The sequence below is a fragment of the Triturus cristatus genome, chromosome 1_2 (assembly GCF_964204655.1).
Source record: "Triturus cristatus chromosome 1_2, aTriCri1.1, whole genome shotgun sequence".
In the NCBI taxonomy this organism is placed as follows: domain Eukaryota; kingdom Metazoa; phylum Chordata; class Amphibia; order Caudata; family Salamandridae; genus Triturus; species Triturus cristatus.
The window spans coordinates 770,200,927-770,225,909 of record NC_140580.1 but is presented as its reverse complement, the minus strand read 5'-3'; the positions used below and the strand labels follow the sequence as shown (position 1 = coordinate 770,225,909).

The 24,983-nt window shown below is 44.7% G+C and overlaps 1 protein-coding gene across 2 annotated transcripts in view; it reads right to left on the bottom strand.

Annotated features, from left to right (window-relative positions):
• The window catches only part of ARHGAP22 (Rho GTPase activating protein 22), a 399,917-nt gene that overhangs the window by 150,561 nt on the left and 224,373 nt on the right, over positions 1 to 24,983 (bottom strand). Inside the window, exon 1 of one of the 2 annotated variants that reach the window (XM_085608769.1) lies at positions 6,388 to 7,254. The exons of the other annotated variant lie outside the window; for it this stretch is intronic. Within the exon in view, the coding sequence (XP_085464895.1) occupies positions 6,388 to 6,433 (46 nt within the window). The 5' untranslated portion in view covers positions 6,434 to 7,254. Of the gene's footprint in view, positions 1 to 6,387; positions 7,255 to 24,983 lie in introns of those variants that run through there. 2 annotated transcript variants of the gene reach the window in all.

Genomic DNA, 24,983 nt, shown 5'->3' with positions numbered 1-24,983 from the left:
AAAATAATCCTCTTTGCCGACGACCTTCTCCTTTACGTGACTCGACCTTTGCCATCTCTTCCCTTAAAGGGGGAAAAAATATCCCTCTTTGCTGACGGCCTTCTCCTTTATGTGACTCGACCTTTGTATCTCTTCCCCTGCTATTTGAAGTGCTGGATGAATACGTAAGATACTCTAGATATTGGTTGAACTGGAGTAAGTCATTCCTGTACTTTCCGCAAGGTGCCGACCTAGCCTTTTCCCTACCTCAGCAATTGATATGCACCACTCGATTTACGTACTTGGGCGTATTCCTGACTCTCCACAAAGAAATCAACCACTAATGTAAGTTGGGGAGGGTTGTGCGCAATTGCCAAGAGGACATGGGCAGGTGGAAGGGGCTCCCCCTTACATTACTGGGGGAGAGCCGCGATAGTCAAGATGATAGTGCTACCCAAGCTACTTTATGCTCTTTATCATACATATTATCCGATTTCCCCAGATATTTTTTCGATGATAGAGGGGGCTTCCATACATTTTTGTGGGATGATAAACACCCCAGGATTGCCCTGACCACACTCCAGTGTAATCCATACAATGGCGGATTTGCCCTACCTGATATTCGGGGATCCTCCCATCTCATTAACATCAATGACTGGCTCACCCACTTTTAGCCTAGTACGCGCCCAGGGGACCCACCAATCCTGCCTTTATTACCTATATGGGGGTCATGGGGCCTTACTCCTCATCCCTGCCACTAGGGTGGCAATAGAGAACTGGACCAGAGCTACGAAAGCTTTGGGATGGTCCGGTAGGCCCAACAGGGAAACACCCTTGTGGGAAGGGAAATAGTTAGCTGAGCTTGGTAAACCGAAAGGTTTCAGGGGATGGGATCTGATTGGGATCACCAAATAGGAGATTTGCTGGAAGGGGGCGACCTTATGTCGTTCGACTCACTGAAGCATGAATATAGCATGCATCGCACCCAATTTTTGAAATATGCGCAGCTCAGTCAGTCATGGTAAGCAGAGGGCCTCCCTGGGAATGGAATCCCTGAGTTTGCACCACTTGAGGGAAGGCTCCTTATAGAGGACTTGGGGAGGGGAGCAATCTCCTCTACGTATCGAGCCATCCCCAATAATGAACCTGATGAGCTGAAAGGCTTAATGGAGAAATGGGAAATAGACGTTGGGGAAATGTAAATTGAAGCAGCAATAAAGGCACAAATTTAGCTGATTTAGTTTACAGTCCTGCATAGAGTCTAGGATGATAGACAACGGCTTCAAGCCATGGGGAGAGTGCCTGATCCCTCCTGCTTATGATGTGCTGACATCGAGGACGCCTTCTTCTATACAGTCTGGAGTTTCCCCAGAATCCAAATATACTGGAGAGCCATCACAAGGAACTTTCTGCTCTAAATGACTCTCCCCTCCCTATGGAACCTAGGTTTATTGTCAGCCGCGGCCCATACCCATACAGGTAAGAGCAGCGAGGGGTGGGACTGGGTTTGGGGGGGGGGGGGGTTTGACAGACGACCACAAGGAAAAATGTAATAATTAATTTATTTCCCCTCGTCGTCGTCTGTAGAAATCCCCATCCACGCAACCCCACCAATATTACTTGCACAGACCGCGGCTGTTCATTTTTCTGGGGATTCCCTGTGATATTGACCTGCTACGACCACAACCATCACCAGGGAACTCTCTGCTATAATTGACTATCACCTCCCTGTGGACCCTAGGTTTATTGTTATGGGGATTCCCTGTGATATTGAGCTGCCACGACCCCAGCTGTTATTCTGTTACCTTCCATTGGTAGTGACAAAAAGGGACATAGCTCGTCACTGGGGCTCAGCGGAGAGCCCCATAGCTCAGGAATGGAGAAATACTACGGACATGTATACGATAGCTGAGAGGGTGACTTATTTCAACAAGGGCTGCCCCAGAAAGTTCCATAAAATATGGGGGTAAATGGATTTCCTACTATTCTCTGGAAGATCTGGTACAGGGGGAGGAACGTGAGCGAGACTAGACCGTGGAGTGATCGTTATGCTACCCATAGTGTTGTGTTTCTTTACACTAAATTGCTACCTGGACTGTATTGCTATCGGTGTAGGGGATACGTGTGCGGGAGGGGTTTGTTGGAAGTTATATATTGCATTGTTCATTATTGATTACACTGTGGCAGCCTCCTGTGGGTGGATTACCCATGTATCAATACGGTGTCAATGTTGATTTACTACTCCCAATGCAAAATTCAATAACAAATATTTCAACAAAACAAAACATGTGCCTCCCATGACTTTCCAGATCCAATAAAGCGGCAACTCCACAAATGAAATATTCACCACTATAAAGGAAATTACCACTCCCTCTGCCTCTTCCTGCTCCATTACCCCATCCCAGTATCTCTGCTTTGACCTTTTTGTTACTTCTACGATATGATCTAACAAATGTATCTTATTTTCTACCCACAACTCCCTCTAGATTCTCTGTACTTCATAAGTATGCCCCCCCCCTTTACATCTTTGGGTCAGTCATGTCCAGTCTGACTCATCTACAATGGAGGGTTTATGAGGTCAATGAGTTTTGTTAAATCTGGCTCCCTTATTGACCTGTGTCCGCACTACATCTTTTCTCTCGGTCATGAACTCCTTGACCCCACACTCACTACCCTTTTAAACGTATTGCTATTGACTGCCATTTACCTACTGAATAGAACAAGGGACGGTCTTGCATTTGCTTAAAAAGCATTTTATTGATCCTATGACTAGACCTTACTTTCTTCTTCCTTACCCAACCAAAGGCCTGGAAAAACTAGTCAACCAGCAATTTACCAGCTACCTAGAGTATCACCTTCAACTCGATCCCTCACAATTTAGCTTTAGCGCCAATCATAGCACGGAAAGTGCCCTCATTATCGCCATGGAAGACATTTGACTTATCAATGATATGGGTGTTACTGCTGCTCTTATTCATTTAGATCTTGTGTGGCGCCTTTCACTGAGAACTGCACACCACTGAACTCTGGTGCCTTTTTAATGCACTTGTATGTAATTCTGCTCTTCAATAGTTTAGTTCTTTCCTCTCTCACCAGACCCAATTGGTGTGTCTACCACTGTCTCAATTTGATACTTCCAAACTTTTGTGCAGGGTGCCCTTATGAACCCAAAACTGGTCCCAGGATGCGTGTTTCCGGTCCAGGGAAGACATGGCTTGGCAGTTCGGGCTGGACTATTCCCATGAGGCACAGGGTCAGACTGATTTGCATATGGCCATTTCAGAACTGGGGTGGCAGAGTGGGCTAAAGAATGATGATGGATTAAACCCAGATCAGTTGGCTGGGGGTGAGTGCTTGCAATGTTCAACACTCCGTCCATCATCCCCTTTGGTTTTGCTTTGATCTTCCATGAGCACCACATTTTTTAATGTTTATATTACACCGTTGACATTCAGCATTAGATCTTTCAGGTTATCTCTTATGTGGATAATACTCAGCTGATCCTCTCTCAGTAGACACAGCAATTACCCAGACTATTGTCATGCACTGTATGTCTGAAGTTGCTGATTGGATGAGCTGTAATTGCCTAAAGCTAAACAGTGAGAAAACAGAGCTTGCGCTATTTGGTAGATTTATGTCTCTCGGAACCATTGCACGGTGCACCCCCGCCAAGCCTTGGAAGTGGCCAGAAACCTGAGCATCGTTGTTGATGATAGCCTTCTATGGTAAACTGCGTCACTGCGATGTCTGCCTGTTGCTTTAACAGTTTTAAAATGCTCAGAAAAATGTTTAAATGGCTGCCCCCTGAAGGCATGGAAAACAGTGCCCCAAGAACTCATTACAAGTAGACTGGACTACGGAAATTCCCAACATGTTGGCATTTCTGCAGACTTTATCAAGACACTTCAAGTGTTCCAGAACACATTTGCCAGGCTCAAGGTGCCTCCTGGTACCAACCGTCAACGCCCACTCACATAATCTATATTGGCTGCCTGCCCATAGGCATTCCCGCTACAAGCTTCTTACTTATATCTACAAAGCACTTCACATCCTTGACCCTTCCACATATTCGTCTGTGTTCCTTACAGACACCTTCGCTCCACACCTCACTTGCTCCCTCGCCGGCTTTGCATCTGGCGTGCTAGACGAGGAGGGCGCTCTTTTCCCTACCTGGCTCCTAATGCTTGGAAATAGCTTCCTCTCTCTATTGGCTCCACTGGAATTTAGACAGAAACTTAAAGTTTGGCTGTTCTAACTAGCTTAGTTTTGAACATAAAGGCAATAACTTTCTATTCTGCGCAAAAGGCCCTTACAGGTGAGATTCAGGTGTTACAAATACAAATAACAAAATCCAACCTGCAGCAATGAAGGTGGAGGGTTCCCTGTTACCATGACAGCGGAAGGATCTTGGATGCAGAGGCAATGAGTAAATGTGCTCCGGCAGGGGTCTTGGACAACAAAATCACATCTCATTGAATGTGATGCCGCCACCAACCAAAAAGTGACATTATACCCAGAACCGATCCTCACTGGATGAACCAGACGTTGACAGGGATGCAAAATCCAGGAACCAATTGCTGAAGTATGCCCAGTCCGCCAACAGTGGTATAGGGCCATGGTAACGCACAACACAAATGCCAAACAGCACAATGCAAAAAACACAAGTGTGCAGATGTAACAGTGATGCGATACCTTTTTTTGAGGCAGTGACTTTGAAAGGCTACCTATAATTGGCTACCTATGATTTTGAAAGGTTACCTGCATGGGGAGTGAGCAATTACTTTTGGGTTAGAAAGGATGTCCTAGATGTATACATTTGTGGTATAGCAGTGATGGGTGAGGGTTACCACCATGCTGTGCCAGGGAACGCAGATGGTTATCTGTGTGTTGAGGCAATAGAGGTGGGTGATTGTCATGCTCTGGACAGTGATGGCAGTGCGCTCCCCATGGGTGTAGTGTAAGCGAAGGCTTAACATGAAAGGGGGCACTCAATGGCCATGTACATTGGGGTGGTAATAGTGAGGGAGCAGGCTTTCCTCTCTGTTGCATTGAAGTCCGGCTAACCATGTGCTGTGTAGGGCTGTCATATGTCTGGGATTATTAAGAAAAACTGGAATTTAGGCCAACAGGAAACATCTGCTCTTAAGGACCCTTATACCGTTTTGTCTAGAGAAATCTCTGGTCGCTTAGAGGAAACACTATTGCAATTGGGGCCTCTATTAGGTTCCAGTTTAGTGAATATCTTATGCATCACTGTTCAAGATAAATGATTATGGAATAGTTAACTGGAAAAGCAGTAGACAGATTTATACATTTACTGCATTATTTAAGACATTTTGAAATATATTTTTAAAAGAAGGCAACTAAAATTATACTTAACTTTCCTGTTAGCAGAATTTTAAAAAATGTCACAAACTTATTTGCTTTGCATTTTGATATTGTTTTTACAAGTTTAAATATAACTTTTCACTGGGTTAATTTTAATCGAAGCAAACGTAATAATAGCAAACAATACATTGTTTATGTGTAGAACAAAAACGTGGCAAACTTTCTCTAGGGCTAGGGCAGTGGAAAACGTGCGATGCCTCGGTTTTGGTGACTCAGGAAGTAAAGTTAAGGACCTGAGGCTTGCAAGAAGGGCCGTCTAAGGACAAACCGTCCCTGTATGCCGTGGCTATTGACGTCAAATGGTTAGCTGTGTGTTAGTCTATCATGTCCCCTATGGTGCCCAACCTATTCCCTGTCAACAGGCAAACTGTTTCCAGTCATGGACCTTTCTGATGCAAATCAATTACTATCAGGTCAGTTGGTGTAATTTGGTCAATGAAAGCAAACCAAGACTACAACACCCAGAATGCGACAGTAAGTCACACAAAAGCCCAGCACTGGAAATTGTCTCCATGGTCACATGAACTGAGGTGGGCAACACCGAATTGTCTCCGGGCCACCAAATTTCCATTTCTGGGCTTTGCTTTAATAAATCAATGTAGCCTAGTTGTTGTAGCACTTACGCAGTTTAGCTACACTTATTAGAACAAAGTCACTAATAACAATTAATAATGGACATTTCACAATTGTTAAGGTGAAGCATAGGTGCAGTGGACCCAGTCGGTCCATGTGGGCACGTGGGCAGTGACGTCGGAGGCTACCTGTGCACTACGGGATTTGACAGTGGGTTCTGCTTGGAATTATGGATTATAAATGTATACGCGCGCGCTCTGGCCATGTAATGCGCGGGGGTTTCAAGCAGCGTGCTGAGGTGAAAGAAGGGGTCAGCTAACCTGTGGCAGAAAGAGAACTACAGAGGCGGCGAGTTTACACTACTGTTGGGGGTCTGCCAAGCGCTGGAGGATGACACCCAGGGCAGCACGGTGTGCAGCTGCTGCTCGTGCTGTGGCGGAGGGTTACCTGCTGTCTCCCGCGGCGGGGAGCGGTGACACCAGCAGAGCCCCATGTCTGTCTGCTCCCGCGGGGGCTGGAAGTCTCGCAGCTGTCAGGATCTTCCGACGAAGCACTTCCTCTCCCGTGAGAGGGCTGCGGCCGGTCCAGAGTGCACCTAGCCGGCGGGCGGCATTCTTGGCAGCGGGTGCTGTGTCTGCCCCGTGGGTCTCGGCTTCTGTGGCACAGCTGTGGCTAGAAACCCCCACAACTCGCGCTCTCCTTCCAGGAGGCTGTTCGCAGCCCCAGCGCGGCCAGTGCTGCCCTGACCGGCCAGTCAATCACAGGGCAACCCCCGCCCTCGCAGCCTTTACCCTTTGGCTGTCTCCCTTTACGAGGTTTAGAGATTATTTTGGAGGCGCCGTCCCTCCTTAAGGTGCCGGCTCTCGCTTTAAGGGACACTTTCCCGCTTTAGGAGGAACGGTCCCGCATTAGGGTGTTTTTCCAGACAAAGACCATCTATTGTTCTTCCGCAACAAGTCTTCTTAGTGCATTAAAAGCGATGTGTAGCCCGGAGCATTGTCAGACCCGAAATGCCCCGCTGTTTTTTTTTTAATCTTTCGTTTCGAATGGTGGGAGAGTTTCGCCCGTCCCAGTTGGCTCTCCCAGACCCTGCCTGCACCCCGGCTCCTCCAGAGTCACTCTCCGCTCATCGGAAGCAGAGCCCGGGAAGCAGCAGCGTGGGAGCCGGGCGTCTCGCCAAGGACCATGAGCCCTGAAACAAGTTATTTTTAGGTCAAAGTGGAAACACGGGAATAGTTAAACAAAAAAAACGATCTATCTCCCAAAGGCATGGCTAGCTCTAACTTCTAAAGAGTTAGTCCAAGAGGCTGGGCAGAACAAGCTCCAGCAGATTCAGGCTTACTGGTATACTGACCAAGAGTTGATTTGCTCGGGTCACAATAGGCACCAATGCATTCTGGTAGTTGTAGTCCTTGTCTTCACTTAGTACAGCCAGGGCTCCAGAGACTCAGGCTCCACTTGGGGCATATAGCGCTCGTCTGTTAAGGCCGCAGTGCTTTAAATGGGCGGCACTGACAACTGGCACTTTTTATTTTGAAAGGGAGTACCGGCCCTTCTCAAGAGAAATCTAATACTTTGAATTGGAGAGTACCGGCACTTCTCAGAAACAAGCAGGTACTCTGGTACAGAGTAACTGCACTGCTATTTTTCCTTTTCAAGCACTGGTTAAGGGTAAGTACAGCACCCATTACTGGGTTCAGCAACAGACGTCGCCCCCAAAGCCCAAAACCAGAAGTACCACTCCTGACACAGAGAGCAAGGCCCCCCTCAAGCAGCGCTCTCCACATGGAGTATTACTCTGAGGATCCCTCTGCGCCTCACTTGGTGAGTGCGCTCGCATTAAGCACAGGGCACTGCAAAGAATCCCAACTCTAGAGGGATGTTTCTCCATGAACCCATGCATGGGCACCACTTCTGGCAGCCGCCTAGTAAGGACACTGCTCCTGACTCCTCCTTAGCCCAGTGAGCACTCAAGGGAGGACTTTCACCACTCAGCTAGGGGCATTTGTTCTGCTGGCACAAGGGCTGCTCTGGAGTCATACATCATGGGGCACTATTGCAGCCTGTGGTCTGCTATGGATTAAACCTGCTCGTATTCCGGTTCAGGGAGGACCTGGCCTGGCAGTTTGGGCTGGAATGTTCCTATTGGAGCAGGGTCAAGACTGATTTGCATACGTGAGGTGACATGGGGCAAAATGATGATGGACTTGGATGTGGCTCTGAGTAATTACTAGAGGCTGAGATTAATTCAAGCATCCCGTCCATCACTTTTTGTCTACTTCAGTTTAATACCTTAAGTGAGTGTGTGCACCTAGACATGGGTCCTGTACTCACTGGAACCAACGTGCACTCGACTGACGAGCCCCAGTCAGGGTGAAACTGTCCTAGTTTGTTTGTGTTCCGGTTCAGAGAGGGTCTGGCATGGCGATTCAGGCTGGACTGTTGCCATTGAAGCAGGGTCAAGACTGATTTGTACATGGCTGGTTTCAAACTGAAGTGACATGGTGTGCACAATTCCAATTGAAGCTCAGGTTAGATGTCCTTCACATCTAACATGGGTTTCAATTGGAATTCCATAGAGCATATTATCAAGCCCATTATCGCCGTTTTAGCGGCAGTTTTCTGCCGCCAAAGCGGCGATCATTTTATCGCCTGTCTTGATAATATGCCCCAGAATGTCAAGTTGAACTGAATATGGGGTGAAGTTCAGCTCAGTTCTGTCCAGGAGCTGAGAAAACCTGTAGACTCAGGTGGGTTAAACCCGAGACTAGAATAAACTAGCTCTACAGATAACGCTCAAATGGGGCTAAAGGATCAGTGTAAAAATTGACTGAAAGTCAAAAAAAGCAGATGAGATGAATAGAAAGGTAAAGATTGTCTCAGTCTACGGATGCAGGAGGAGTGAATGCTGGCTTACTCCATGTGTGGTACAGTGGTACTCTGTATCAGTACGAGCATGTAGATAAACTGAGTTCTGAATGCAAGGGTGAGCTTAATATCATGTAAACCAAGACGATGGACGGAGTGCTGAAACTTTTCAACCACTTACCCCCAGCCGAGAGATTGTTCTTTTGTTCACTATACCAACCCAGTTTGGACCCCGCCGTATGCAAATCAGTCTTGACCCTGTCCCTCATGGGAACAGTCCAGCTCGAACTGCCAGGCAGGGCCTCACTAATGTCATGTAGCCACACTGATGCGGTGGATATGACACCAGAGCTATAATGAATGTATGGATAAGATAGGATGAACCAGAAAAAAGACTGAACCAGATGAAAAAGCTGAGCTAAATGCACGCGTAAAGCAGGACTGAAGTGAATCTTGTGGTAAACAATGATCAAGACTGGGAGTGAAGCTGGACTGGTTTTGTAGGTTAAACATTACTGAATTAAAGGGAACGTATGGACTAAAACTGACATTAAACCTAGTTTGGATCTAAGGGTAAACTGTTAAATTTGATATTACATTCACACGTAGTCTGGGTACCCATGGTGACTGAACCTGAAAATAAACTGCTCTGTTATCTTAAAGTTGCAGAAAAAAAAGATAGATTTAGTCTTACGTAAGCTAAATTGATTTTTTGGGCAAATCTGAATTGATGGTAACAGTAACGCAGAGTCGAATCTGAGTGTAAGGGTGAACTAAATCTGAGTAATGAGATGTATTTAATTGAAAGATAAAAGTGGATAAAATATTAGTGTATGTTTGGTTTGCATGTGAAGTTAAACCTTATTTACATTGTAGGACAATTCTGAATTTGGGAATAAGGTCGTTTTGAATATGAAGGTAACTCTAAATTTAACATGACGGTAAAGATAACTTGAATTTGATATTTAAATTGAACTGAACCAGAGCGGGTAGATCAAATTAGCCGATTGGTTACGCCTCATGGAATCAGTGGACAGAACCAGCCTGAATTTGATGGCAAAGTAGGGTTTAGCCAGAAGTAAATTTGGGTGGAATCCAGTGGCGGTTGGTAGGGGACGGTGGCATGGGGGGATAAAAAAATAAAAAAGACCTGCCTGTGAACGCCGTCGACGCCTCTCCACCATTCTCTTCTCTCAGAAACAGAAGCACCCAGGCTCTGATACTCTCCCAGCCGATCACGACGCTGTCTTACTGCAGCATTTTGATTGGTCTGAGCGCCGTGGGTCGGTGCTCAGAGGGAGACTAGGAGCCTTTGCATGTTCTCCACCCAGGCTGTACAATACAGCCGGTGGAGAACATGCACAGTGCACATGACGGTTTGGCTGGCCCCAAACGGCAGGCCAAACCGTCATGCGCACCTAGGAGATTGAAACTTACGGCACAGGTCATGCTGGATCTGGGGGTACTGCTGATTTGAAGCTGAAGCTTGGGTGAGGGAAGGGTCACTGGAATTATGTGATTCGGTGGCTGTGGTGTTTTTCACATATTTATGGACTTTCCGCATTTGCCACATAACCCATCATCTGCTGCATAATCTGCAGATTTTAACAAAAACATTGTTTCTTGCTCATATGGATAAAAAATTACCAAAAACATGGCAACTCACATTCCTGAGCACTGGAAGTCTCTGTTCACATAGGTAGACTGGTCAGCTTTTAGTTGCTAATTGCTGTTTTGGGGTGTTAAATTGATACTAATAAGGTGAAATCTGTTATCAGGTGTAAAAATGACAAAATAATGGAATACAACTATCACAAAATGTGTCGCACTGTGCCGCATAATTTAGTTGTTTTAGCCACATAATTTAGTCAACTCTGACGCGTAATTTGGTCCTCTTCTGCCATATAACTTTAGTGGCCATGGTGGGTAAGGGTAACAATTGAATCTGAGGGTATTGAATCAGTGGGCAAGGCATGCGAGGTCTTTTTATCTTAGCTGTGATTGGTCTAAATCTAGAAATAGAGTACTTCCGAAACAGGGCGTAAAGGGGACCACATTTGCGGGTGTGATATGCAGAGCGCCAACCTAAATGCCCAAAACCCTAAAAGGACCATTCTGAGCTGCCCCCTTCATAAGCTGTAGAACACAGCGCTGACTTTGCTCACAACGTTCCTGCTTCACAGCACCTCAAAAACATTCAAACTTTAACGTTCATGACTTAAAACGGCCGTCAAAGCTCACAGTGAACTCGGCTTGCTCGAAGTAAAGAAGGTGTGCAAATGCTTTAAACCGACCTCGGCACAGATACCCCGGCTTGCAGGTTTGATTTGTCAGTTAGATCAGTTGCTGGTGTTTGTGCTTCAGACCCGGCTCGCATTCCAGGAAATTACAGCTGGCGCATGCCCAGCGCCAGAGATCAGCCCCCGTCTGCCTCGTGCTCTGGGACAGCCAGGATTCGTTATTTGTCTATATACACTTGTAAATTATGAGGACAGACTCCACAGCTGTCGTTTTGCAAAAGGCAGTTCGCATTTGAATAAAACGGCACTGCTTTCTGATTTGCTGATATTTGAATCAGCCAGGGGCACGTGTCGGATCTGAACAAGCATCAGTCGCGAGTGCCTTTCTCCTGTTTAACTGCAGTTTACTGTCAACAGAGGCTGGAACAGCATGTCGATTGGAGCGGGAAACTGAAGCAGGCGAGGCATCACGTCTGATCGTTTCACATGTCTCTCCTCTCTGTACACAACCATTCACAGTGTAGTTGAACCCAAAGGGCAGGGCTTAAAGTGGGATCAAAAACTGGGGAAGGGGTGTCTCTCAAAGAGGCGTGGCCAATGTAATTAGGGGCGTGGCTTAAAACATGTAAGCTAAAGATCTGTGCTTAGCATAGTGTGTCACCCGACTTGCATTTTGCTGTTTTTGTCATTGCATCCAGATATATGATACAACAAGTAACATCCTACCTACAAGTCAAGACTATTGGCTTTGCCAATGGTTGTTAGTTGCATAAGATAAATCAGCAGCAACTACGGCTTGTATATAATATTGAAAAAGCTTCCACTTAAAGCCCTAGTGACACCACGACAATGTTGCTGCTCCTGAGTTTCAATAAGAGATGAGAAATCCAGAGAGAAAATTATTCTCTTTAAAGGATTTCCCTCCCCCTACAATGCTCACCTGGCATGACGTTATTCCGTACCTTCTCCACTAGTGAGAAGTGAGCAGTGTGAGCACACGCACATCAATGTGCCTGCTGGCACTGCAGTCCGGAAAAAACGGACCGCCTGTGCTAGGGCGCAAAACAGAGCCCGATAGAGACCCATTTCGAGGCCCCCTTTAAAAAACCTGCAGATGCTCAGCACCGGTGAGACCCGACCCACTTAAAGCCCCGCCTACTGGACAGAGAGGTACTGGAAAGCTGGCCAAGTACCTAGCAGCGGCATGTTTGCATGAATGGCAAAAACCATGAAACAAGTACGAGGAGATTTCTAGCACTAACACAGCAATTTGTAAGTTCTAAAATAATTAAAATGGGGGTAATCTACATTTCAAAATGACTGACTTGTAGGTAAATTACAGTCTATGTACTACATTGAGTTGTGGGAGGATTGGGTCAACATGTCGGAGTGTAAACTAGGGGTGAGCGGAACTCGGTGCATTTCACTCTGTGGAATTCCGCAGAGTTATAGAAAAGATCAGTCAGATTCTGAGGAATTATGCCAACTGGCGGATTATACGCAGCTCGTGCTGCAATTTAGCGCAAATAGCGTGAGTAGCTCTGAAAATCAGTGCAAATGGCACCATGCTTTGCACAAAAACGTGCAGCCATTCAAGAAGATTTTGCTGCAGCTCGAGTGGAAAATCTACTCAAGTGGCAGCAAATCTATGGCACATGGGCGGAAAGAAGAGAACAATCAAAAAGGCAAAGCAACAAGCGGCTGCTAAAGCTGGCCTCAAGGGAGAGGGGTACCTATGGGTCCTGAGTATTTATTCTCCCCAACGCAAAAGCGATCCACAGTCCGGAGGACAGGAATGAAAAACAGAAAGTAAATGGGGTAGGAGGGATTGTTAGGAGCTTTGTGCTTGTTTTACTTTGATTGTCTTGTGTAAGCGATCCCTATTGGAGGCTGGAAGGCCTCCATGGTTAGTACTGGGAACGGTTGGCACCACCAGAATTAGAAAATTACCGCAGGGGACGCAAAAACTCGCTTGTGCTAGTCAGCTCACATGGTTCTTGGGTTAGTACTGGGATGAGGAGGACCATACGTGGGGGTAATGAGAATGCTATTCTAAATCTGTTATGTTATTTAATCGACTCCAAGGTAAAGTATGGCAAAATCTCATTGTACAGTTGGACTGAATCTATACTTAAATGATACCAAATATAGGGTTGTGATGGACTGAATTTAATGTTACAGCTGGCGTTAATCTGGGAGTAATGAGGCACTGAAAAGGGGACATTGTTCTATTGAATTTGTTAGTTAATCTGGACTGAACTTGAGTGAAATCTAGACTAAATCTGAAAGTAAATCTACTTTCAGTTTAACACTGAAACTGGACTGTTCCAGAAAGTAAGTTTCAACTAATCTTGAGACAAAGCTGAATCTGGAGCAAAGGTTGAGCAAATATGAGGGTAAAACTGGACTTTTATGAAGACAAAGCTGGGCTAAATTTGATAAAACAGTTGTGCTTAATTTGAGTTAAAACCCATATTGAATCTGACTGTAATGGACTGAATGTTGGTACAGCTGCAATATAATTAAAGGTAAAAATGAACAGAATCTAAGAGTAGTTCTTAAAATCTGAGGAAAAATGTCTGTATTGAGTCTAGAGTTAAAGCTATATTGAATGCAATTGTGTAAAGCAAGAAGAAATCTAAATTTAAAATGGTATTGTTTTGTTAAGTGTCTAAACACTTAGGGGCTAATTACAAAGTCCACCCGACACCGTCTAGGTCCTGGGACAGACTGACCTCTGGTGGGCAGTCCTGACCGCCTCATTAGGATGTGACCGGACACTGTTCAATCGCAGTTCTAAATTTCTCATGCATTGCGGCAATAACCCGGCCGTAATGATTGCTCCCATAGGGAAATTGGAGGTGATGTTCATCCTTGCCACTTGTGGCAGGCACCTCGCAGGGTGGAGGGATCCCTCGGTCCCCAATTGGTGGCCGCGCACCCAAGGGGACCCTGCTGGGGGCCTCCAAACACACTTACCGACATGGTTTCCATGTCGGACAGGCCGACATGGAAACCATGCCGGGAACCTTGCCTCTTAATCCCAAGGGCGGAAAGGCCTGTCCTTTGTGATTACGAGCCGCTGGTTCCTGGAGCCCATCGTAAGCCAGCCAGAATGAACGACCAGTTTAGTTTCTGACCTCCAGCATTGTAATGCGGCAGTCGGAAAGTAAACTGATGGGCCGATTACGATGCAACCCAGAAGGCTCCGAATGTTGGTCGGAGCCTTTACGGGCCGAATCGTAATAGGCCCCTTACTATAGTCAAGTGGTAGTATAAAAAGGGAATGTCCCTCAGGGACAGGTATTTAGGCTCATTTAAAGGGCAGTTCTGTTCACCTCTTCCTAAAGCTGCTGAGGCATAGGATTCAAAAGAACCTTGGGAGAAATCCAATGACCGACCATCTTCCCTTTTGGAAAAGAATATTGACGTTCATCAAATATTTATGGGTTATCTCCTGCTGTGTTTCATCATGGCAGCAGACTGGATAGCAAGACTCAGAATGCAGGAGAGGTCCATATCTAAGGACAGCGAAGGTTACTCCATCTGTAAATAAGGGTGTCAAGTATGGTTCCCTGTACCCTCGAAAGCAGTGGAATCATCAAAAGGCTCCATTTTGCATCGCCTCCTTAAACTGCAACAGAGAATTGTGATAGAATCAAGATTAGACCTGAACTTGATATCATCTTAGATGAGGCTGACAAATGACAATCACCTGGTGTTACTCAATTTTCCATTCTCCCGCGGGTAGTATAGACGAATTAGCAAACAAAGAACTAATTGAAATGAAGTCTGAGGTTTAGAGGAATATGATCTGATGTTTACAAATTGGTAAGAAAAGGTTTAAGTGAGCAGATGTATGTTTGAGTTAATTGTTAGGGAATAGATCAGACCCTGGTCACTGTAATCATACTTCAGTTATATAAATACCAAGCTTTATTGGTTTTATTGCAGACTTTATGACAGAGGCCATTTGATGAACAGTTTCCTCATTGTTAGACCTGGCATCCTTGGCTTGGTTTTCCCCTGTCTTTTTGCCTCTGCCTCCTGTATATTTGCTGTGCGCTGGATTTCGTTTTTGCTGTTCTAGAAGTTTTAGGCACTTTGCCACTGCTGATCAGTGCCCCCTCTGTAAATTGTAAATATGGATTGGTGTTTCCATGATTGGCTTGTTTGACTTACTACTAAGTCCCTAGTACAGTGCACTGTGTGTGCCAGGGCCTGTAAGTCAAATGCTGCTAGTGGTCCTGCAGCACTGATTGTGCCATGCACACAAGCAGCCTTTCAAAGGGGTCTCAGACCTGCCACTGCAGTGCCTGCAAGCAGTCCCTACTGCCATGTCGAGCTGGCAAGTGCACCTACTTGCCAGGCCCTAACCTTCCCTTTTATTACATGTGAGTCACCCCTTAGGTAGGCCCATGGTACCCCTGTGGGCAGGGTGCAGTGTATGTGAATGGTAGGACATGTACTGATGTATGTGACATGTCCTGATAGTGAAAAACAAAATACACTGTATTTCACTATCTGTCCCATAGGGTAGAATGGGAGTTTATTTATAACATCTTATAAATATAAATATAACTTCCCATTGGGACAAGTTAGAAAGAAGGAGTTTAGTATGCCTGAACTCAGAATATAAAAATGCATCTTTTATAAAAGACTATTTTTATGTAGTGTGTTTGAAAAGACCACTTTTAGAAAGTGGGTATTTTCTTTCTTAGCCATCCTGTGTGCCTCTTCTGATTTGTTGCTTGACTGTCCGCTGGCTTTGAGTGACAGGGTGCTGGGGATGTGCATTCACTGTCGACAGCCACTGGGGGGTTGAGGTGTGTCCTGCCTTTCCTGAATGTGCAACTGCAATCGTGGGACCGTGGCTGGAGAGATCAACGAAGTGCCATTGCCCCTGAGGCCACATCGAGAACCGACACATCCCCGACTCTTCACGCATCGTACGGGGAGCCAAGTCTACAACAACACTGGGGCCACAGTAAGAATCCGACACATCACCTCCTCTTCAATTAGGAACTGACAAATCACCTCCCCTGTGTAGCAGTAAGGAACTGACGCATCACCTCCCCTGGAGTAAGGCACCGACGCATCGTCTTCCCTGGGCGTAAGGACTCGATGCATCACCTTCCCTGCTGCTGTTTTTGTTTATGATTTTGACTCATTCAAGTTGAAGGTGTTGCAGCCATAGTTTGCTATGAACAGAACTGTTTTTACCTTCTAAAAGTCATATAATGATTATTGTATGTTGGATTTGTGTCGTTTTGTTCTTGTTTGGTTAAGATAAAGATTACATAATCTTTCTAAACTGGTGTGGTATCCATTTGCAGTGTTTTCAATATATTTCTGTATGTGTGCACAAAGTCTTTACACACTGCCTCTCAGATAAGCCTGTCTGCTTGTGCCAAACTACCAAGGGGGTGACCAGGAGTTATTTTATAAGTGTATCCCGCTTACCCTGACTAGGAAGAAGGGTTCCTACTTGGACAAAGGCGCAAACCATTGACAACTAGAGCCCCCCCCCTATTTCTAACATTAATCACACAGTGCTCGCATACATAGCAGATTCAACCATATAGCAACTTTTGATGAAGATGGTTGTTCACCCCCAAAGATAAACTGATGTGTATATTTTTTTTGTTAAGACAATAGAATGTAGTTCACATTATGCTTCATTGTGAACGCAAGGTATGAAATCTCTACATACTAAGTACTATAAGAACTGTCTTGATGACTTTCAAAGCTTTGATAAACAATAACTCATTTATATATGAATTCCAAACACTATTTTTAAACGTATGTAGTTTAGTAGTTTCGCTTCTATCTGATTTCATATCAATGTGTATTTTCAACTAGAATATGCATTTTTTACAATATGTATGTTTTTTTAAAAATAGTAATACACTTAGAGAATGAATGTGAGTTGGACAAAACTCAGGGAAATTTAACACGCTTGGTAAGTACTATTAACCGCGATGCCTTATTCACAGGGCACAGCGATTGCTTCCTATTGCAAGCTTCAGCCCTGCTAAAAAGGCATTATAGGAGAATGCAATACTTATAGCACCTAAATCTGCTTGTTTTATGTATTTTTTCTGTATTTTTCCCCAATATATGTTGCCAGGTTTTTCCTAATGAAATATGCAAGGTGCAATAATTAGCTCACAACTAGTAATTGTGATTCATTTGAAATGTGCTGTTTGCTGAATAATTGGAATTTGCAGCTAGACTAGAGTTTAGACCCATATTTTTAAGCTGAATAGGGAATACTTTCTATCAGCTTTTAATTTCTTTTGGAATTCTTCTGAGGTCTTACATATGTTGCCTTGATGTTCTCTCTCAACAATGAGGACGTGCTCTGGGTCCATTCAGAATTCTTATTTTCCACTGCTCAAGTTTTTTAGGTCGAGCCAGGGCAGTGCATGCGCTGCTCTGCGAGGCATGCTGTATTCGAGTATGGACTTGAAACCCCGCCCATATTTTTCATTGGGTTGTGTCATTGTCCTTCGTACATGGTGGCTTATGATTCGTTAATTGGCTTGTTAGCCCCTTCTTAGTACAGCCTTGTCTTCATTTGTAACCTCCTATGAGGACTGGCCCTTTTACTTCTGTTGTTACACGGTATGTCTTACTTAGTCTGTAAGCACTATTTTCTTTAATGAGTTTCGCCTACTCCAGGCACAACATGCTTTCCTGCAACATTCAGCGCGCCATGCACACTTTCACTTTCCAAGCAGCCCGGGACAATGTCAGTCGCTTCTTTAAAATGAAATAGATCTCGTATTTACAAGAGTTTGAGCTATTGGCATTTTAACATACAATGCCTTTTATTTATGCATTAATTATGAAAACAGATCAATAAAAGCTGTTGTCCTTTACAATGCAATTAGCTTAAACTCCTGTAAATGCGAGACCTGTTGCATTGCAAATGCTTGTTTAGTTCTGTGTATGTGCCATTCGTCCAACTTGCAGAAAGAATAGTCTTTTTCTTTCTCCCTGGGACAGCTCAAAAATCTCTCTCCTCATGGGGAGTGAAGAAAGAGGGAGGCAAGCACATTGTCTTGAAGCACAGTTCCCCGATATCCATCAGCTGAAATTAGGATACTGTGGGCTCAGACGCTCTAGTCAAATATGCAGGTACACATTGTCTTGGCATCCAGTTGCTCCTCCCAACCCAATATCATTGAATTACTATTCAACAAGCCCATGCAGGAGACCCTCATTGTGTTTTGTGATAGAACTCCGTGATGGACACCAACTCAACCAGTGTGTAAAGCCTCTGGCAAATCCCGTCTCCCAGAAGGTAACTTGAGGACTGGAATTTTACAGCCCATGGTTAAGGGGGAAATGAGTTAACTGCTGAAAATGTTTTAATATTCTATTCTGGGGAGAAGGATGCCTGTCTGGAGGTGGCACTCCATTGAGGTGTCCCCAGTAATTGTTTGAAGATACAGATTGCCTTCAAGGGTTGTGTAAGAGTGGCCTTGTGCATTGCGTTAAGCTCTACATTGAAAATATTTTTCTGGTAGGTAACTGCTCTATAAATGAAGAAAAGTGATGTCTGACCACCAATGAGTTCTTACACTTGCACTAACTCTTTATCTTATTTTTGAAAGAATACATTTTTTGACGAGGGAAGCCTCAGCATTCATGTCCCTTGTACTCCATATTTATATACTGGATGTGGCACTCAACGTATTAAAAGGACTCTCATGACATAGAAATAATGAGTAGGTAATGCTATTTTCATTACTGTTTCCACTGCTCTCTGATCTGAGCTCTGTGTTTATTCTCTGGATCAGCTTGCTGAGATCTGCAGTGTAGCGCTACTTGCACGGTGTTATATCATGTAGTGTTATCAGCATTTGTGTAGGAGGTTTCTGCTATCCGTATCGCGGCAATGCGCTTTCTGCAGTAATTTGGGGATTTTGTTCCCACAATATTGCTTTCAATTAAAGGTAGAGTGCTTGTTTTTGATAGAGTTCTAAGATACCTCTCGATCTCTCATGTTTCCAAGCAGGGTGAGATTAAGTGGTTTGAAGGGTGAGTCAATTGAAATCAATGAAGATCAAACATTTTTAGGGGGAGTTCTCATTGAGGTCTATAGTAGGTGTTTTATTTGTTTAGAGCAGAGATCTTCAAACTGGGGGCGGCCACCCCTGGAGGGACCTTAAGTGATCTCAAGGGGTGCGCCAGGATCTGACCAAAAGAAGCTACATGCTTTGTTTTAAGTGATAAAAACATGAGTGGCAGTAAGGCACTTTGTAGTGGGCCATCACTAAAATCTTTTGTCATTTATATTCTGACTGGGAGTATGGGTAAAAGGGGTAGCAGAACTTAACTGCAATATTTAAACATATTTAAACATTGCAAATTTAGCAGAATAATTGTGGAAAAAATGTGGGGAGACAGAGGATTTTTTTTACAGTGAGGGCATGGCATTAAGAAGTTTGAAGATCACTGGTTTACAGTGTAGATGCGAATCCTGAATATCGAGTAGGAAATATTGCTATACCTTAATATCGAAATCAAAATCACGTCAAGAAAGTATATATAGATTTTCTATGCCTACCTCCATCTCTGTGTACCTTGAAAAATATATATATATATATATCATGAAGGTACGTAGAGGTGGAGTTAAGATTAGTAAACATATGCTTCCCTTTATTCACAAGTATTTATTTGATATTTTAGTTACTATATTAAGGTATAACAATATGCCCTACTTAATATTCCAGAACACCACTGGAGGATGAAGATGAGTCCACGGAGGGTGCACCTTCCAAATAAGGGCGAGTTGAGGGGTTTGATTCAACTGAATGCTGCAGGTAGTAAGCACTACATCCTTACCAACTTTCCTCCTTTACGACCGCTAAATAGATCACAAATTCCGTGTTACCAGGATACCATCCCTTCTGCCCTTTCTGTTGATACCTGTCAGTGCAGTGGCACTGATGGGGCTCATATAGCGAGACTGCCGTCCTGCTCTTTCCAATATTGAAGTTTGGGGTGCGGTACATTAGTGACTGTGTTTTCCTCGCAGGTCACTGTATTACGAGTTTCCGTCTACTGGTGCAAGGAACGGGGATACTTTTCACTAGGCGTCACTGTCAGTGAGTCTCTCTTCCTGCAGCTCGCCCTCTTAAAGATGAAGACAGTGCTGCCAAGGAAGAGTCTTTCTTCAGCTTCCTGCTTACTTCTCTGCATCCAGGAGCATCTTAGGAATTCACCGCCCTCCCCTCTGTAAATATTCCCCATCTGTACACAGATAGCTGCGAGGCAAGGTCGAGGCGCGGGGGACCTCTGTCCCTGATATTCCATGGGCTCTTATGTGCTCCCTCCAGCAGTGTTTTGAAATATTTCAAGGCCCATAAACAGCTGTGGCTGCCGCAGGAACAGAAGACACCAGTGTGGAGGAGGAGCAGCTGTCCTCTCGCATGCCCTGCGCCATCTACCTGTCCCCGATCTCAGGCCTGTCCCATTCCCCAGCTGTCTTCTTCCCAAGCAGTCTACGCGCGCGCAGGGGCTCCGCTCTAGGCTGTCCCCCCTAGGGTGTGCCTGACTGCCTGACTCTGAGCTACACCCCTTTGTTTCCTTATGCAGTCTTCCGACTGATCACTGGGCTGTATCCATGGAAGGCAACGCAGGTAACCTATGCGCATATTTGAGATATATGTCTGAGTGGGTAAGTTGCACACTCAGATACATCAATAATATAAAATAATAAAAGAGCCCAAATGTAATTATAGATCTCAGTGTTAAGGAGATATAACCCAAATGCCATGCTGCCCTTTGGCCAATGTTGTCCAAAGATGAAAGGTTCCACATCCTTGGTTACTTTCAGAAACAGCCTTTTACTATGGGCTTTGTTTACAAGGCGTATTGAGACAAAGCAGCCACACTCTATGTGTTTGGTCTGCCCTTCGCCCTAGCTTCTGCCTGGTCCTGGTTGTGAGGCATGACAACTTGAGGCTAAGAGGCTCAGATTCTGCAATAACACCCCCATAAAGTGAGGACTGACAAAAATACCTTGGCCAAAGTGAACTGGAGGGCACGCCCATCAAAAAAGAGATGGTTGTCTTGTGGTAGGGACTAATTCCCAATTTTATGTTCAGTTGCTATGGCTTTTGAAGAACCAGAAGTTAATGCGTGGGATGCTGGGAAAAAGTGAATGGTGGAGATTTAATGCTCAAATGCTCTCCAAATCAATACTTAAATTGGTGCTGAAAAGGGGCTAGCTCCAAGATAGTTCAAGTTACCAGGATGGATAAAATAGTTCTGGGATGAAGGCAATCACCCCGAGCAATTGGGGCAAAGGGAATAATAGAATTTGATGCAGCCAGTTCACCTTAGCATACCCGGTACTTACCAAGCAATACACAAGAACACAAGATGGTGGCTATGCTGCTTTCGGGATATGTATGTACTATACTTACTGTGTGATTGCATAACAAAGGGTGTTTGAGGAGAATGCCATATTGTTCCCATAGTGTCCCGCATCATGCCAGCGAATAATTCTATTAGGTGAGAATTGTAAACCTTGTATAACATGTTGGACTGGAATGTGAATTTCAGGGTGCACGGCAGTGCTTAAGGTTTATTGGAAGATTCAATGTGACCTTTTACCCCAATTCTTCCCGAGGAGGATTCTGGTATGGATCAGATTGAAAGCAATGGCACCTTTGTTTAATTGAATGCATGAGCTTCCAAAGTTATATAGAGATTGTTATTTCTTACTGTTAGGTTGAAATGATAATACTGAGCAAGGACTTTGTTCTGCTGTCCAAAGTTTTACAAAGAGTCACAAGAAACCATTTTTTCTCAAGAATAGTAAAAAGCAAATAACAGAGATCCCGCAAATGTATATTTACGTTTTTAATATCACTAACATGGAATGTAGTGGCAATATGTATTTACAGATCATTGATAGAAATTGTCCTAATGAGGGGCAGGAATTGTGTAGGGGGCAAACCGATTCAGCAGTCAGAGGGGAGGCAACTCATTCTCTAGAAGACATTTAAAATGTGGACTTTGAGTGAATATAACTGGCTTTTCTCTAGGCCAAAAGGGCCTCCATTTAACATTTAGGGCTCATTGAAACATCAATGTAAATTACCAATGAGCATATTTCTACAAGGATTATGTAATATGCTCCACTTGGGATACTGAAATGTTTTCTTGTGCTTTTCTATATGTTTTGCATGAAACATGAGGCTTTAAAAGGATTAATTGGTCAATGAAATTACCGCACCTCATGAAATTCTTTACTCTTTCACACATTGATTTAATGGTTACCTAATAAATGGTCAATGTCTTGTTAATAATATCATATGGACAGGGATGGCCATGACTAGGTCATTAAGAAATAAATAAGCTATTGATCCCCAGTTGAGAATACACGTGTGATAGAACAAGAGATCTTCATGCTAGCCATCTTGCCACAGATCCTCTCTCCTCCTCCATGGGTATAAAGTTTGCCAGGGAAGTTTAGCTGTCTGGGTACTGCACCCAGAGGGTGCTATGCACTTGTACCCCTTGACAGTCTGGGTGGAGTGCACGATCAGGAAGTATAGGAATGCAATAAGGGTGATTGGGAACATAATGAGAGGGAAAAGGGAACTTCAGGAAGGTATAAAAATGCAATAAGGGTGATTGGGAACATAATGAGAGGGAAAAAGGAACTTGACGACCGGGAAAGGGAACATGATTGACTGGGCTTCGGTGTGTGATCTGGAGAGAAAGGGAAGGCGATTAGAAAGCCCAGTATGGCGCTCAGTGGAAATGTTGTTGATTCTGAGGGACTGAGTATTTCTGTGGGAGATAAGAGAAAGGTGATTAGGGAGCAAAGTTAATTGGTTGAGGGGGTTAAAGTAAAACTGATAAGGTGAGAAGAGGAAGTGATACTAACGAAAATAAAATGTGATACTTATGATTTCTGCACCAAGCATACTGATAGCAGGAGTCTGAAAGGTGACATTTAGGCCAATAACTGCAACAGCGAAATGAGGAGCGCGTATGGGGGTGGCAAATCAGTTCTTTGGGCCCCATGGGCCATTGTGAATGTGGGTGTAAGGTCTTTTTCTAGAACCTTAAATAAATATTTCTGACTGCAGAAAAATGTTTGAAAATCCATTTTGAAGGGTATTTACTTTGCAGCTGTGTTATTGTTTTCTTGGATATCTGGTGATCAATTACTGATTTGCATTTGTTAATGTCTCGCTTTCTGTGTGATAACCTGCTCAGAAACCGAAAGAGGGAGAACTGTAAGATAGGTAAGTTAGATAACGAAAGTGAAAGGAAGGCACAAAAACTGCAGTACAGGTTTGCATTAATTGTAGCATTCAGGCAGAGACTGGCCACCTCTTGTACATTCTTTTGGGAATGTTTTAAATCCATTCTGTATTTTTTTGTTTAGCAAACCCTGAAAAGAGGCGGCCAAAGAAAAAAATGTTGTGACTTGTGGGCCTTGATCCTGAACAGTGTTAAGATTCTATGCCTGACGTGATTGACAGATTATTTTAGAGTGTTTTCACAAGAATGGATCAAGGGATCTGGATAGAAAACGTTTGCATAAACAGGGATTGTATGCATAAAGTTGCGAATCGAGCACCATGAAATGCCAAGGCATGACCTGCAGATATGTGGGGAAAGTGTTTTGGATGCATGTGTCGACATTCAGATCTGCTCATCTGGCTGTGGGTGTGCACACAGAGATACCAGATTCTTTACAGTGTGTACTATGCGGTTGTGTAGCATGGAACATAGCGCGTGTAGGGCATGTCTGCAAGAAATGTCCTGTGTACAATATGTATGGATAGATCAGGGATGCATTAAGTGCTTTGTGAACAACCACCATATCATTACCTACTATAGATAAGCAGTGTAAGCTACGCACAAGGAAAGGTTGCAGGTCAGTTACTATATAAAGCGCACATGGCCTGGTACATGCAATGTCATGTCCTTAGTAATGCAAATATGCATTACACCTGGTCCACGACCTTGGGCCGCACCATTTGAAGACCTCTTTGTACTAGTGATTACTGCTTTGATTGCCCAGGGTAGATGCGGGGGAATGGCGTCGCTTAGATTTCTTGGTTTGTGGAGGTGCGCCTTTGCTCTTCTAGTCTGAGCTTCCTACCCTCACCAGCCTCCAGAATACCATCTTCTTCCCGTCGTACAAGCCCCACGCCCCCTTACAGAAGCCTGCTTTGTCTCTGCACGTCCAACGTGCACGTGACCTATTGCCATAGTCCGGTCTTGGCGCATCATTCGCTCTTGGTGCCTTGGGCAACCCTCGGCAGGGCACAGGGAGCGCGTGGCGCTGCGCCAGGCGCGCGCTCTTCCTTCTGACACTTCCCTGCCTGTTTGGGCCTGCTCAGGGCAGCTGGGCCGGCCAGGCCTCACCCCCTGCCCGTTATGTCACACCCGCATTCTTGGGAGCGTTGTTATTGCTTTGCATACCACGATGTTTCTTGTTGTTACTCGTGTATACTGCCACCGACGTGTTGTTTTTTAGCATTCTCATCCTAGCCGACAATAAATATTAGCATTTACTAGCACCTGGACCACGTGTTCGGACTAATACTGTTCATTCCATCTACCCTCCAATCGCTTCTCCTTTACCCCTGTTACCTGGCTAACCGAGTGTGTGCAACTTCTTGCAACTAGCAGGGGGCAGTATCCTTTCCCATTAGCTCCACTCAAAGTGTCACCGAAATCGGGTCTCCGAATTTCACCCGTCATGCAGCGCGTCTAAGTCTCACGAATCCACGCGTGAGTAGCTCAGTCCAGGGCCAGTCTTGTCATCATGGCTCCTGCGTGCTGTTTTATGTCTTTCTAAATTCAGGACTGCAAGTACACGAACACATAGACTCCATGAGCCAGTGGCTCATGAACATGTGAAACCGAGGGCGCTGCTTCTCTTCTCCC